This window comes from Vespa velutina, chromosome 11 (genome assembly GCF_912470025.1).
Source record: "Vespa velutina chromosome 11, iVesVel2.1, whole genome shotgun sequence".
In the NCBI taxonomy this organism is placed as follows: Eukaryota; Metazoa; Arthropoda; class Insecta; order Hymenoptera; family Vespidae; genus Vespa; species Vespa velutina.
Window position 1 is genome coordinate 7,407,416 of NC_062198.1, and position 16,289 is coordinate 7,423,704.

The 16,289-nt window shown below is 36.5% G+C and overlaps 2 protein-coding genes across 5 annotated transcripts; both read left to right on the top strand.

Annotated features, from left to right (window-relative positions):
- The first annotated feature begins 5,845 nt into the window (after nucleotides 1-5,845).
- On the top strand, nucleotides 5,846-8,903 carry LOC124952789 (neuropeptide-like 3). Of its 2 annotated transcripts, none has more exons than XM_047503181.1 (3): nucleotides 5,846-6,231; nucleotides 6,382-6,582; nucleotides 8,543-8,903. In XM_047503181.1, the coding sequence occupies exons 1-3, from the start codon at nucleotides 6,220-6,222 to the stop codon at nucleotides 8,600-8,602; spliced, it is 273 nt and encodes a 90-aa protein (XP_047359137.1). In that variant the 5' UTR covers nucleotides 5,846-6,219; the 3' UTR covers nucleotides 8,603-8,903. The 2 variants fall into 2 exon arrangements, with proteins under 2 accessions (XP_047359137.1, XP_047359136.1); XM_047503180.1 differs by lacking the exon at nucleotides 8,543-8,903 and adding an exon at nucleotides 6,925-7,120 and having other exon boundaries at nucleotides 5,853-6,231.
- Nucleotides 8,904-9,548: 645 nt separating this feature from the next.
- LOC124952785 lies at nucleotides 9,549-16,254 on the top strand. 3 transcript variants are annotated; one of them, XM_047503171.1, is made up of 8 exons: nucleotides 9,549-9,695; nucleotides 11,330-11,630; nucleotides 11,724-11,894; nucleotides 11,982-13,184; nucleotides 13,662-14,345; nucleotides 14,672-14,837; nucleotides 14,930-15,287; nucleotides 15,386-16,254. In XM_047503171.1, the coding sequence occupies exons 2-8, from the start codon at nucleotides 11,331-11,333 to the stop codon at nucleotides 15,744-15,746; spliced, it is 3,243 nt and encodes a 1,080-aa protein (XP_047359127.1). In that variant the 5' UTR covers nucleotides 9,549-9,695; nucleotide 11,330; the 3' UTR covers nucleotides 15,747-16,254. The 3 variants fall into 3 exon arrangements, with proteins under 3 accessions (XP_047359127.1, XP_047359128.1, XP_047359129.1); XM_047503172.1 differs by having other exon boundaries at nucleotides 11,766-11,894; XM_047503173.1 differs by lacking the exon at nucleotides 13,662-14,345.
- Nucleotides 16,255-16,289: the final 35 nt, after the last annotated feature.

Here is a 16,289-nt window from a genome sequence, read left to right on the forward strand (position 1 = left end):
CTCACAAAATTATCTTGTTTTTGTTATTTCGTTTATTTCACTTTTTTTTTCTCACTCTTTTCTTTTCCCTTCCCTTTTGTTTTTCTTTCATTCTTTTTTTCTTTTTTTGTTCTCCAAAATCCGAGTCCCATCTTATCCCTTCCCATCGTAGTTTGACAATTTCTATAGGAACATTTTTCAAAGTTCTTCATCCGAAAAGATAACGTATCTATTGTCTAAGAGGAATTCTTCGAGTCACAGAAATACACTTTGGCCTTATGTAATTGAGATTGACCAACGCGAATCGAAACACGATCGATTTCGTGACTCGTCGATGTCGAATTTCTTATTCCGGTCGCGTAACGACCGACACTTCTTCGACATTTTCATCCGTTACTTTAAAACTTCGTTTATCGTTCTATGCGTATTATATAAAAAATACATAGACAGCACGTATATACATTCGCGGCATATAGGATAACGGGCTATTAACTCGCTTTTCTGAATGCTCAAAGTATTATTACATAATAATATCAATAACGTTCAGTACTAATACCAGGACGACGGAGTAAATACATTTTAACTCTTTCACAATCCAGATACATACTCATTTCCGATAGATTATATAATTAAAGTTACGTAATTGGATCGATCCGAAATGTATTCATCTTTATGAAAATGTGCACTTGAGCGCAAGTCCCATCGACACGTCGGCCATGTGTCATATTCGTAGCTTTGTTAGATTTTTGTATTTAAGCACATCTTCGTGAAATAAAACAACTACATTTTTTTTTTGTTTTTACGGCTTCATATGAGTAATCGATATTCACGGGGAAAATATTAATGCAAATTATAAACGAATCCTTTTTATTTTATCACAAATTTCGAGGATCCTCAGTCGAGATAAAATATTTTAGATTTTCCATCTTTGATATGTCGAAAGAAAAATTTTTCTTCGAGACACGATTATCCTTGGGGATAAACGTGAAAGAGGATAAGATAGACAAGCGAAGAGAGCCGTCAAAGATAAAGAAACCGGAATACACGAAGCGAGAGTATAAAAACAATGGAAGTTACGAACATGAGGGAAATAAGTACGAAATGCAGACCTTGCAAGCAAGAAGGTTGGTCCTCTTGGAAAAATCACGCGAGGTATGCGAGAGAGAGAGAGAGAGAGAGAGAGAGAGAGAGAGAGAGAGAGAGGAGAGGGAGGGAGAGAGGAAGGGAGGTAGGGAGGGCGAGAGAGAGAGAGAGAGAGAGAGAGAGAGAGAGAGGTCCGGTTTTACTCGACTGAATCGATTCGCAGAAAAATCAACACGAGCTCATGGGCTACCAGGATATCCTGGTGGACCGATAACGAAGAGAAGAAAATCATCGGCTTGAAATAATTTAAATTTTAAATTTTACAAATGATCTTTAAGAAGGGTCGTCAACCTCTATCTAATCGAGATCTCGATACGTCCTTGATGGAATCTCGGACGTAAGCAACTATCTTCAGTCGTTTTCGGTCAACGACTCCTATGTTTTATATATTCTCAATGTATCTTTTTATAATATCATTAAATAATATACAATTGAACGTTTATTCGCCGCTAAAATATAATATTTAAAAAAAAAATATATCCTTTCATTCGAATAAACGTTCTTTAAGATATTAAAAAATCACGTTAATTACTGCAATATGCAATAATTAATTTATTTAAACTCATATAGACTAGCTAGTTAAATCGTTAAGGATTTGCGTGAGAATTTAAAGAAGTTTCAGACTTTTTGCTTTTATGTAAATTTCAATAACCAAGCGCGATTACGATTCGTCATTTACTCGATCTACTCGATCCTGACGAAGCTGTAGTATATAACCAGACAGGGTGTTACTACTGAACAGACCTGTATCCGAAGGTCTTTCGAAGAGCACGGAAGTCTTCTACTATATAAACCTTGGAGAACCTCATCCGTGCAGATCAGTCGCAGATTCTCAAAGCGCAGCTGGGAAACGAAGAAGCTCCGACATGTTCAAGCTGGTGAGCCGATTTACAAAACAATTGTTTAAATGAAAAATGCGAACCCTGATGAAAATACCTAACGATGTCCGATATTTTCAATTTCCGTTTATACGATTCCAAAAATTTCTCCACGTCCGTCGGACGATTTAGATCGAATTATTTATAAATGGATTCTTCCAAAATATAAAAAAAAAAGTCTTAAATTTAGAGAAATCAGAACAATTTGTTTTATTCGCAGGTGGTCCTATCCTGTCTGTTGGCCGTTGCGCTGGCGAAACCAAGCGAAATCGTGCCAGCTATCGTAGGAAATCTCATATCCGAAAAGAGCATCGAATCCCACGGGAACAGTGTGGTTCATTCGGTCGCGCCGGTGGTTGGACCGGCGGCCGTTCCATTGGTAAAAACCATCGAACCGGTGTTACCGGTGGCCAAGGCTGCGGCCATTGTCGCTGAGAAAACAATAGAATCTCACGGACATTCGATCGTTCATCATTCAGCACCGGCAACGGCCGTTTCCTACTTAACACAGGCTACTCCTGTTGTTTCAGCAGCACCAATCGCCATAACTGAAATCAAACATTTGTCAGAGAAATCTGAGAAAAAAACGCAAGAGACCTTGGAGAAATTGGAATCCTCTAAACAGAACAAACAGTTACTCGAGAACGTCGGTCGACAAGCGATTAATACCAATGTTTCCAACGTTTCAACGACACCGGCAGTAGCCGTTAAGGCTTCGGAAAGAACGGAGCAATTATCCGAGTCTCAAGAAAGAAACGAGTCCGATAAGAGCAGGCAACTCTCGGAGAAAAGCGAATCTTACGGACAACTCATCCTTCATCAACAGACTGCACCTGCGACTCTCTCCTACTTGGCAGCTACTCCCCTCGTTTCTGCTTTAACACCCGTAGCACCGAGCGTGATCACTCATACCTCGAAGGCCGACAACGTCCTCGAGAAATCGGAATCCCTTCAGACGAAGCAATTGACGGAGAAATTGGAAGCTCTCGAGAATAGTGCGATCCAGGAGGCTGTACCTTTGTTACACGCTACGTTGCACGCTGCACCATTCGCTTACGCAGCCTCTGCCCCCGCTGCACATCTTTATTATTATCCTTATTCAGCCGCTGTACTCGCTGAAAAATCCATCTCCAGTTATGGCCATAGCATCGTTCATGCCGCTTAAAAAAATCATCATTATCAAGGATTCTTCCGTTATAAGCTAAATATCTTTTTCGTTTATCGTTGGCCCATTTACATTTTTTAACGATCACGTTCAAAACGATAAATTGACGAACCAACGTACAACAATGCCCTCGTCAAAACTTCTTCTTTGCGTATGGACCACCTAGCTAACGAACTGTCGTATTCTACTCAATCGGTGATTCCTTTCCTTTGTTTTTCTTTTTTTTTCTCTCGAGTCTTTCTCTTTAAATACTCTTATTAATTTTATTATTTTCACCTCTCAAACGATGCATTCTTCTATGCGCATCATTCGTTAGATGCATAGAGGAGCTCGAACGAAGTTCCTGAGTCCTTGCATATTTTCGAATTTTCAGGCGCAACGAGAATCGTCCTCCTCGTCTTCGAGGCTCGCATGTTGAAAATCATTCACTATCATCGTCATTCCCAGGACAAAGGTGGAGCTTAAAAACCGGCTGCCCGACTGCGACTCGATATGCTTTATATTATTTTTTAAGTATTAGCCTTAGGTACGAAACATCGATACTTTTGTGTACGAAAAGAAAAAGGACAAAAATCAAGCATTGTATACGTACTACTTCATGCTTTTATGATTATTATACTTCAATACATTTATCATTAGAACGATTTTACGTTCTTAAACCTTTTCTGATCCCTTTTTATAAACTATCAAGGATTTACAATAAAAGTTAAATCTACAGCCTATAATACGTCAGAACAAACGTATAAAGTATATCGATTAAGTGGGGGGAAAAAGTAGTTAGGGAGACCATCGTCAAGGCCATCATCGATGCTTCCGCTAAACGATTTATTTCTTTGATATATGTCGTTGGCCGTGTTGTAACTTCATTTACAAGAATTTCGACCTCGAAGTGGAAAGCGACGAATTTAGTTCGGCCGATCAACGAAAAAGCCGTTTCACGGTTCAGAGCACGTCTCTATCGATCGAATTGAAACAAAAAAAAGAAAAAGAAAAGAAACGTAACGTTCCGAGTTATGCGACTACCGAGCAAAGATTCGCTCTGAAAACGTCGCAAATAAATCGACGTTTCGAATGAATCGATTCGTCGAATCACTCTCGTAATTGTCTATCAACCGTGAAACCCGATAAAAATGTTCGAACGATTTTGATAATCGCAACGTCATCCTCGATGATTCTTTAGAATATGTTCGTTTATATTTCTCTCGATTATTATTCGTCTCGAGAATTATTCTTTGAGAATCGGCTTCGACCGCTCGAAGATACAGACAATAGTTCGTCGGGTATGGTAAAATCGAAGGATGTTGGTACTCGCCGATCCACGATCGTTACGAGTTACGATCCGCAAACTGGTCACGAAGATAGTCCGTATTTTTCTGGTCTGACTAGGCACGCCCTTATCCCTTCTTTCAAGCCAACCGAACCATCCACCCGTTCGGAAGGAAATATCGGCAGGTAGTAAATCCACAGCGACGTCATTCTTTTCCTTCTTTTTTTTTTTTTTTTTTTTTTTTTTTTTATTTACTTTTTCTTCTTTACTTTTGGTTTTCTTTTTTTTTCTTTTTTCTTTAGTTTTCATCCTCGACGAATAATAAAATTTCCGTCATATTCTCTCGTTGAGAAAATAATAATATATTTATAGTTAATAATAAATTTGTATTGTACTATTGTCTAGAGGGAACATATTTTCTCTTTCTTTTTTTTTTTTTTTTTGATTTTTTTCGTGCAAAATTTTTCATTTCTGATCTTTCTTCCCTCCCTACCATTCCAGTTGTTAAACTCCAGAAACTTTATCGGCCAGGTATGCTGTTCCTTCCCGAGTACCCGTTCCTGTCTGACTTATGCATTGACTGGATCGCCAGTTGTAAAGCCGCATAAGGATATCTACGAGTATCCAAGGTCTCGGGTGAACGAACGTGGAGAATTGCGATGTACTTCGTCTCCTCTCGGAGTTTTTGTAGAAGCTCCTACTCGACCTATCAGCTTCTTCTGCCTCGTTCGTTTTCAGGAATCCTGATAGCCGCATTTACGAGAGAACGTACTTACCGATGGAATTACGGGAGGAAAATATAGGCCACTCGCCATAAAAAGGAAATACGAGACATGATTAATCGACAATTTATATATATATATATATATATATATATAAAATCCTTCGACGGTATTAATTTAAAAATGGTATTATCTGCCTGTAACTACGAATAATGTTAACTCGACGAATATTTTAATAATTAAATAGCTTTATGTAACACCAACCAGGAGATACATCGAGTAATTGGACAAATGTCCTCCCGTTAATATTAATTAATCGATATTCGAGTATATGCGTATATACGAGTTATGATCCCGATAAAGATCATTTTGCTCGATTGAGCCTACACCCTTCAAATTTACATCGTTCTCAGGTAATCTTAATTTTACTGTCATTCGATACCAATCTGTCATTAATTTAATACTTACCTTGATGTTGTTTTGCAGTTGATTAATGTAAAAAAAAAAAAAAAACAAAAAAGAAAAAAAAAGAAGTCACATTTAAAGAACGTTGTAACGTTGCTCGCGTATAAGTATCTTAAGAAATTGAAAGTGAGTCGAAATACCGGTTCTTTGGTAACTTAATCGTCAATTAATCGAGTCGTACAGCGATACGTTGTACCAACCACTAGATTGATCTTGGCGATCGCTCAAGATCACGGCCCAATGATCTTTTTACTCGATTACTCTTTACTCTAATACTCAAAAGCATACTTTTATTCGATTCTACGTAGGATCTAAAGGAACGATAATCACCGACGGCAAAAAGGAAGTAAAAGGATGAAAAAGTAATCGTGCATATCCCTGTTTAGAAAACTATTCACACGCAACAGTGGTATCTGGTACCAGAAAGGAATGCGCCGTGTGCGTAGGGACGCTTCTCATAGGTACTGGACGAGTCTACTTTTTTCATTGGCCCTCGCGGAACCCCTATAAGTACGAGAGGGCTTGAGCGTTCTCGCACAGAAATACAGAAGAATCATCGAACGCACTCCTACGGGTTCATCCTCTTCAAAATCCGCCAACATGTTCAAACACGTGAGTAGAAATCGATCGATTTTACATAATACATTGACTGACATATTATTTATTGTAAATGTATTATTAACGAAATTCCAAATTGTTCGAGCGTTAATTCCTATTTGCGTAAATGAAAAATATTGAAAAAAGGGATTGATATGTTCACAGTTAATTCTGATTGCGCTAATTGGCTTGGCCTGGTCCGCCCCAGCACCTGCACCCAAACCAGCACCAGCACCAGCACCGAAACCTCTTTCGCTGATAACGGACATCAAAACACCAGCGTCCACCGCTAAATTGACACCTCTTGTCGCACCGATCGCTACGCCTCTAATTTCATCGATTTCTCGCGTAGCACTTTTACCCCAAGTACGTACTAGATTGAATTTGTAATCTTATCACTTCTTCTTCCTTGAAATTTTCTACATATGTTTATTCCACCAGAGACTTTCTATCGATTTCTCGGATCATCTATTAAATAATTAATCCGATAAGTGTATATACGGTCTATTCAATGACGTTGAACGAATACAATCCGCATTGAATAATTAATAATCTGTTACTTTTACGTAATAACAATATGTCAGAATTGTTTACTCATTAATTGAAAAATGTATTGATAACCAATCTGTCGTCCAAATGAATCGTTCGATTCAATTAATTGCATATATTATCTTTGTTAAAATATCAATGAATCTTGCTTCTTCGCAGTTGACACCGTACGCCTACGCTTATCCAGCAGCACTTGCGCCTGTAGAAATAGCCGCAGCACCTTCCACTTATTCGATCGAACAGCACGGATACCACATTACCTACTGATTCTTTTATCACCAACTTGAATATTGACCTAAGTTAAAGCATGAACATTACAGAGAACTACCTTACCTTTCACCAATAATTCATTCATGTATCGCATATTGATAAAGTCATTCACGCGAAACAAATATTAGAAGAAAAAAAGCACAAAAAAGAAAAAAAAAAAAAAAGAAAAAAAAGACAAAAAGAAAATTAATTTGTGACATTTCTTTTATTTAACATTATTTAATGGCCATTATTATCCGATCGAAGTTCCATCGCTACGTTGTCCTTACAATAGAAAATATCCTTCATTGTCCTTACAGTAGAAAATATTCATCTTTTTTTAAACTTGAAAATATTAAAAAGCGGTCTTATGTTCCTATGAATAATTCACAGGAAAAATAAATAAAAGAAAAGGCATTGAACCGAGAATAAGGATGACGAGTCCGTTTGACGAGAGAAGAGGCTAACTAGAGTCTATAAAATATATCTCTAGAAAAAGTCTCGTCCTTGTTCCCCATTTTATACATGAAAGCATAAATAGGAGTTTGAATCACAAAAGTTCAATGATAACGGTGTCGCTGATCACAGGATGCGATGAAAAGGAAAGTGAAAAGATCGGAAACTTTCTCGAGAACATCGGAACTCTTAACACGTTCGTCGACGTCATTGTACCTTGAACGGACTCATCGTTACATAATATTTAACATAAACGCCAGTCTAACAATGTTTTCGACAGAAATTGTCCGTCGATCATAAATCCCATAAATAAGAATCGTAGAAAATTAGAAATGAGAAAAAGGAATTTATTTATTATTATTATTTTTTCTTTTTTTTTTCTTTTTTTTTTTCTACTCCGTTATTACTCAAGTTCGACGAACACGAACAAACATGCCTTCGTCGTTTGTCGTAAATAGGTCAAGACGATCTTACCTTCATTTTTTTTTTTTAACATGCTAAAGAGAAATACGTCATACAAAAATTCTCAGAGATAGTTACAACATGTATCGGAGTAAAGCACACGACGGGAAAATCCCTGTTGTGCAAGAGAAAACGAACGAGTGCATCGAACTAAATCTACCGGCCAACCGATAACAAAACCGGCTCCGCGATCCTTTTTTCTTCATTCTTTATTTATTTCTCTTTTTCTTTCTTTCGAGAGAAAAATGAATGAACGAAGTCAAATTTTTTGTTCCGATAAGCGTTACGTGAAAATACTCGATAATAATCTGGATTTATATTTTATTTATCAAACGACAAAAGACTAATGTTTATGAATCGTTCATAATGTCAAATATATCCATAATGTATTCGTAAAAGCGATCGCTATTCGAATATTATTATTACACTCGGTTAGCTCTGAGACATCCTCAGGAATACTTTCTCCCGGAACCTGAAATACAAACACTAACCGCAGGAACTCCGATTCTGCTTCGGTTTAAGTCAACTTGCTATTATGCGTGAAAAATGTTTAAACATTTTTTCGATCTTATTGAAAAATTTATTTCGATATTTTCTAACTTTTTCTTAGAAATCATTTGAAATTGGCAAGGCGACTATCTACTGTCCGATCGAATTTCAGGCAGGATGATGTCAAGGTTAACGAAGAGGATCACCGAAAAGAAAGCGTACGCCGTTCGTCTGTAACATCCATGGATTGTTTTTCTTTCTAAGTAGTAGATACGCACGTGTATAATGTTTCCTGAGAAGACCTGAACTGCACGGATATACACCGACGAACTTTAATGATTTCTCGGTTCCGCTCTTCTACCTGCGATCAAAAATGAAACGTATAAACGAAACGAACGATACGAAATTTCACTAGACTTCCATTCATAAGACCTTGAATCTTTGAAATCGATCTCGTGCAAAATGCGATTTTATTACATTGTTAATCGTTAATATTTAAAAATTGCGAAATTATCTTATAATTATATCATTTCTATTTATTTTGACAATATTTTGTAAAGTAAATGATCATATATATGTTTGTGTGTAAACATTAGTATTTATAACAAAATATCAATGGATAATATAAATATATAATGAAATCTCAGGATTGATATTGATTGATACTGATCATCTATTTAAATTATTACGTTCACAAATATTTCAATTAAAATATTAACAATTCTTGTATTGATCGGTATCACTAATATTACATATCAATGTTTCATTAAAAAAATTTATTTAAAATATTAACTAAAACATTTTGTTAAATATTATTCGAATAAATAACAGCCTAATCATATTATATTATCATATTTCGTAATATAAACTGTGGACCCAAATTTTAACTCTTTACGATCTTTAAAATTAATTTCATAAATAATAATTTAAATAATAATTAAACATACAATGTAATCGTGTAAAAATTCGTTGTAAATTTTTCGATAAATCAAAAGGGGTTGCGACAAATAATTCCACTTAAAAACGAATCCCAAAGACGGATGTTCGTGTAAAGAATGAGTCACGTAGATTTACCCCACCATAACGTTCCAATCGCGTAGCTGCCTCAGCATCCCCGAAAGAGGTACGAAAGTATATAAGATTCGAGCGGTCTCGGTAAAAGCACAGACCAGTGTTGTATACGGAGAAAGTGTTCGTGGTGAACAGACATCGTAAGACGTTCACAAGGTGTCTCAGAAATTCCGTATTATTCTCAGCGTGTTCATTAAAAACAGGTATATAATATAAATTCAATATAATCGAAGATTTTTATCATTAAAAATATTATAATAAAACATTAAAGTTTAATTATTCCTACAAAATAATTCATTATAAATTTCATTATCGCGAATAAATGATATGAGACTTTGTGTATCTTAAAATTAAATTAATATCGATTTAATTTACAAATCGATGATAGAGAGATATCGTTATTTTATTTTTTAACGATAAAAGAAAGTAAGAAAGAAGATATAAAGAATTACCTATACGCCGGGGTTCAATGATTTCTTAACTTTCTCCTTCTCACTGTATGTCACATGTAAGAGTTGTCGATATTGTCTGAGAAAATAGCCATTGTGTGTTAACGATCAACGTTTAACACAATGATTTCTTTTCGTGACCTATATATATATAGATAAATACATATACCTTCAACTATCTTACCTTTCTCGCTCTCTCAACTCTTTTATTTTATCATTGCTTATATTCCGGTAAAAAAGACAAAGACCATCGAGAACGTTTAATTCCGTTATTACGTAAGAACTTTCTCCAGTCAAAATAATGTCTTAAAGAATAAATGAAACATTCTTCTTCTTGATATATACCATATAAAAAAAGACATATACATATATGTATATATATATATATATATATATATATATATGATATAGCTCAACGACCGGTTAAACGACTTTCTCTCAACTTCCTCTTACTTTCGTTGACCCTATCGGTTACAGGATCGCATCATCGTTCTTTTTTAAACTGATCGTACTTTTCACATCCAATTGATTCCTAATAAAATAAAAAGACTGGTCGTCTGTTCTACGTTAATTACTCGTTATAATAAATTAACGATTATGGAATTTGTTAATGTCAGAAAGTAAATCAAACTCTTTCGCGAATTTATCGAGATAAATTCTAATTAAAAGCAAGAAACAAAGAATATTCGTTAATATTTAAATTCGTATCTCTTGATCTTCGATCTCATTTTCTTTCTTATTTTTTTTTTCTCCTTTTTTCTTTTTATCTACAAGTGCATCTTTCTCGCGTCAGTAATACATTCACCGGTTAATAAAACCTGATCGGAGAAAGGTAAGATGCACTTTCACAAGACTTGTTTGGATTAAAGAAACGACGTAGTAGACGAACGGTAAAACCCAGATCTTTAGTGGGCGTCCACGAATTTGGTAATCTTAACCATATAAACATTATGTAAATCGTACATTTAGCAATTTGAAATTAGCACTTAGGTATTACGAACAACTATGTACGAACATATTTAAAAAGTTCATAGAAATGATGGAAGAAAGAAGGAAAGAATTTGCGTCAAAAGTGACTAAAAAAAAAAAAAAAAGAAATATAGAATAAATAATCATTGAGATGTAATATGAGATATCAGATTATTATTGCCTTAAAAATGCAACAAAACTTTTGTACTTTCTTTTTAAACACGATCGAACTATCAGATCATACCCACGCATAAACATAATTGTGAAGAACGTTATGAATCCTCGAGTATAAAGAACTTTCTAATGATTTAAATAAATAGATATCCATCGAAAAATGAAAGCTATGTGTATGTAAAATAATTAAAGAATGGAAATGATCGAGTGAAAATTAAATTATTTTCTTTTGTTTCGTTTTTTAGAATGAAAAGCTGGCCCATTCTGTTAGCATGTCTAACGACATGCACGCTGGCGACTCAAGTGACATATCAAACGTCATCTTCATCACAGAGTTCCAGCAGTACGAACCAACAACAGCAACAATGGTCTTGGCAAGGTCAAGATTTACTTGGTGCTCCTAACACGCAAGAAGAATCTTATCATCCCGTTTCGTTCACTGCACCCGATGCTATCAAACAAGAACAGTCGCAACAACAGCAACCATACAACCCTAATGTTCAATCGCAATCGAGCGGAGTCGCCGAAGCACTCGATCAACGAACGGTAAAGAAAATATTAATAGTTCAAATATAATAGAAGATAAGTAAATGTAAGGAAAGAAAAATACATAAATAAACGAAAATGTTTGATTTTCAGGTAGATTCTGTGATCGATAATATTCTCATCTATAATCGACAGGGACGCAATCTTGAAGGTTACGATGAGCTCTATGCCGATCCAGACGTGAAAAATGCTCTTCAATTAGGGAACGATACCGTAGCGCGTAGTTACATCAAAGAGAAACTATGCTCCCTCGGTCTTATGAACGTGAGTTTGATCATTTTTTTATTTGATTAATATTTCGATGCTTTATAAACATTTAAAAACATTTTTTTTTTTTTTTGATCGATATAGTGTGAAAATCTAGAAGGTCGTCGTCCATATTACTCGCCTCACCGTGATATTCATCCTCATGATGTAATCTATGCTCAACCCGTGACGATAAAACCCGTTGGTCGTCCGTTACCAGCTGTGCCTGTGAAACGACCATATAGATTTGGAAAACCAGAATCACTATCGCCTGGTTTCGCTCCTGGACCAATTTTGTCAGGGCCACCGCCGTCTTTCATCGGAGCTGGACATGGACCAATCTACTCAAGACCACCATCAAGTTTTCTCGGGTCACAGATTGGTCTGAAGAAACCCGGTGGTGGACCGATCTACCCTACAAAACCAATTTATGAGCCTGGCTTGGACGCTGAGGTCGATTTTGAGAATAAATATCTAAATAAGAAACAAGTGATCCTACAGCAACCAGGTGGTCCCGTACAACAACACGTTCATCATCATTATCACCATGGAGATTCGATCGATAACGTTGGATCAACTCCGATAATCGGACCTGGACCTATTGGTAACAATGGTTTTAACGCTTATGGCTATGGCAACGGTGGTTCTTATGCTGGCACCATCAACGACTTCGAGGACTATAGAAAGAACTTTAAAATCAAGACATCTAGCTCGGGTAACAATTTGAACGAAGCCGCATCGTCTAATAGTTACGCTAATGCTTTCTCAACTTACGAAAAAGTGAAGGGTGATTCCACAGTCGGTGGATCTAATTCATTGCATACAGGAAAACAATATCCTGGTTTCGGTGCAAGCAATCCGTACATAGTCAATAATAATTTTGCTTCGAATGGTAATAACTTTGCCGGTAATCTTGGATCACTTGAAAATGCTTTCAACAATGGATTGTCGTCGTCGAGTTACGAAGACTGCGTGTGCGTACCTTACGAACAATGTTCAACCATCGACCATGTTGGTCGCAAGGACGATCTTTACCTGGCGATCGATCCCCGTAATCTTGGGAAAAATATCGAAGCTGAAACCGTTGAAGTTGTTGTCACCGATGGAAATGGTACAATGAGTATCGTAAGAGTCCCGAAAGGAGTAAACGCAACTAATAGTGTTGACCATCGCAAAGAACAAGATAACAACGGTGAAATATCAGATTCCGAGGAAAATAATGATTTCGTCGCAAGCGACAAGAGAACGAAGAGAGATACCACAAAGAGGGCTGAACAAAAGGAGGAAAATAAAGTAGAAGCTCAAAGCGTAAGTTCAGACAAATTATTATCGTATTATATTTGAAGACGAGCTATCTGTTCGTAGCGAGAATCGGCGAAATTCTACACTTTCCCTTTCTCATACTCTTTATATCTTTCTTTATCTTTATTCGTACACATGCATTTTAATATGTTTGATGAAATTTAATAGTACGAAGAAAACGAATGCTCGCCTCGAACCGAATGCTCGGAAATTCATTATTATTTCGATATATCCGATGATTAACGCTTTAACAGGCTTCCGTTCGACGTTATTGAGGTGAGTTATAAGAGATCCGAGTTTCGATCCGAGTTTCGATAAATGTAAAAATCACTGATAAAATACCGATAAGAGAAAGGGAAAGAAACGGATCGTAGAGCTGCTAACATTTAGGGCGTCTCTTCTAAAGAAACAAAAAAAAAAAAAGAAAAAAGAAAAAAATAAAAACTCGGATCTCTAAGTGACTCTTCGACTCTCTCGTTGCAGAGATTGGTCGTTGGCGATCTGGACACCTCGAAACTAAACGTGAAGCCTACTTGGGGCGTTAGTTTTGGTCTGCCTCAAAGCTACATTAATCCAACAAATCCATTCGGTGATGGATACGTTGGACAGGGTATAAATCTCGGTTTGGTATCCGTAAATCCTTTGGTGGCCGTTCAAGTTACCAAGGATGAGTATGGCGAGAAAGTGGTTAAACCACTAGTGAATCTCCACGTAACACCAAACCCAGGACTCGTTTATAAGTTGGGACATTTGCTTGCTCATAAGAAAGAAAGTTTACTGGGCAATTATGCGCCAGAGTATTATCCAGCAGGGCCAGTGGTTTACGAAAAACCGATTCATCATTATCCCTCCAAACCCTATTACCCAACGATCCACGAAAAACCCTATCATCAGAATTACTATCATTCCTCTTATCATAACAGTCCTCACTATCAAAGTGGTTATCCCAATAATTATCGTGATGACGACGATTACGATTACGAGCCAGACAGTTTGGAAGATTATAACGATTATTATAGAAATGCTCGTACCAATGCGTCCTACGACGATGATCCTCAAAATTATCCTATCTCCGCGAAGAATTCATCGAACGGAAAGCAAAGCAGAAAGATTGTTTTTCGAGATAGAAAGAAGCGCGACGTGAAAACGATCGTTGAAACGGAGGAGGTAAGAGCTTGAACGTTGAACCATCCTCCGTATCAGATTCACCAAAGTGTTGCAGGATCATTAGAGAAACAGCACGATTACCGATACCTGACGAGAACCAAATGACGTGATATCGAGTAACGCAAGAATACATCGTCATTATTGTCTCGCACTAGTGTACAAACCATTTAAGTATAAAGGCTTCATTCATGCAACCATTTTAAAATATCCTTCGAGACACAATTACGGACATAATCATAATTATTTATTAAAGGTCAAATAAATAAATTAATAATATTACCTTCATACATATTATTTTTTTTTGTTTTGTTTTTTCTTTCCAATAGAGACAATTTGGTCGTCCACCAGTATGCGGTCCACGTCATGTATGTTGCCGAAGTAGCCACATAATTGGTTCGCGACCACGACCTGGCCAATGCGGTACCAGATACACGAAAGGCGTTAACGCTAGGATCAAAACGCCAGCTTACATCGACGGAGATTCTGAATTCGGTGAGTCTTTGGTTTTGAAAGTAAGATAAAAACATTGTAAACAAAAATAATAGATATGTGTCATACATATATTGATCCATACATATATTTAGGTGAATATCCTTGGCAAGTGGCTATATTGAAAAAGGATTCTACCGAGAGCGTTTACGTATGCGGTGGAACATTGATCTCTCCCCGACATATCATTACTGCTGCGCATTGCGTGAAAACCTATGCTGGACGTGATTTGCGAGCTCGTCTAGGTGAATGGGACGTCAATCACGACGTAGAATTTTATCCATATATCGAACGAGATATCGTTAGCGTTTACGTACATCCCGAGTTCTATGCTGGCACTCTCTACAATGATATCGCCATCCTAAAACTCGATCATCCAATCGATTTCGATAAGAATCCACATATCACTCCTGCCTGTCTTCCAAACAAACGTGACGACTTTAACGGAGCAAGGTATGTGGAACACTATTTGATAATAATTTCAACTAGGAACATCGTTTACTTATATGTATATATGTATATATTGTATATATTTTTTCTTATCTCTTTAGATGCTGGACGACCGGTTGGGGTAAAGACGCTTTCGGCGAGTTTGGCAAATATCAAAATATTTTGAAGGAAGTCGACGTGCCTATAATAAATAATCAAGTCTGTGAAAGTCAAATGAGAAGAACGAGACTCGGAACAAGCTTCAATCTTCATCCTGGCTTCATCTGCGCCGGAGGTGAGGAAGGCAAAGACGCTTGCAAAGGCGACGGCGGTGGTCCCATGGTATGCGAACGCAATGGACAATGGCAACTTGCTGGCGTCGTTTCCTGGGGCATTGGATGCGGTCAAGCGGGTGTCCCTGGTGTCTATTCTCGCGTTTCTTTCTATCTCGATTGGATACGACAAGTGATCGATCAATATTAACCACTCATTGAATTTAATTATTCTTCTCGAAATAAGTTCTCGGAGTCGAATTCCCTATCGAAAAAATATTGTGAAACACGTCATTATTACTATTATTTATTTTGATAGACCTACGTGAACGAAATTGTCTCCCTCGAAGTTAAATTTCATTTCACCTATTGCTTTTATTATTTTTCTCGAATTAGCAGTCGAAACTAATTTCATTATTTCTTTCGATACCTACAAATATCCCTCTCTCGATATTAATTTGATCTTTTTATAATACATTCCTCCGAAACAATGTTATACTTAAGAAATAATTTATTGTATATATTTTGCTGGAAATAACTCGGGCTTATATTTAGATATGTTTATTTAATGACTTTGTTCGATTCATGCTGTTATCGTGTGACGTCGAATATTTGATGAAAAATGTGATTCGGACTTGAGCGAGTTCGGATCGAGAAGTAATGCATTTTCTTTGCAATTTATTTATATTTCTATCAATAAATAATCATCTTATAATATATATATATATATATATATGTATATGTTTGTCATGTA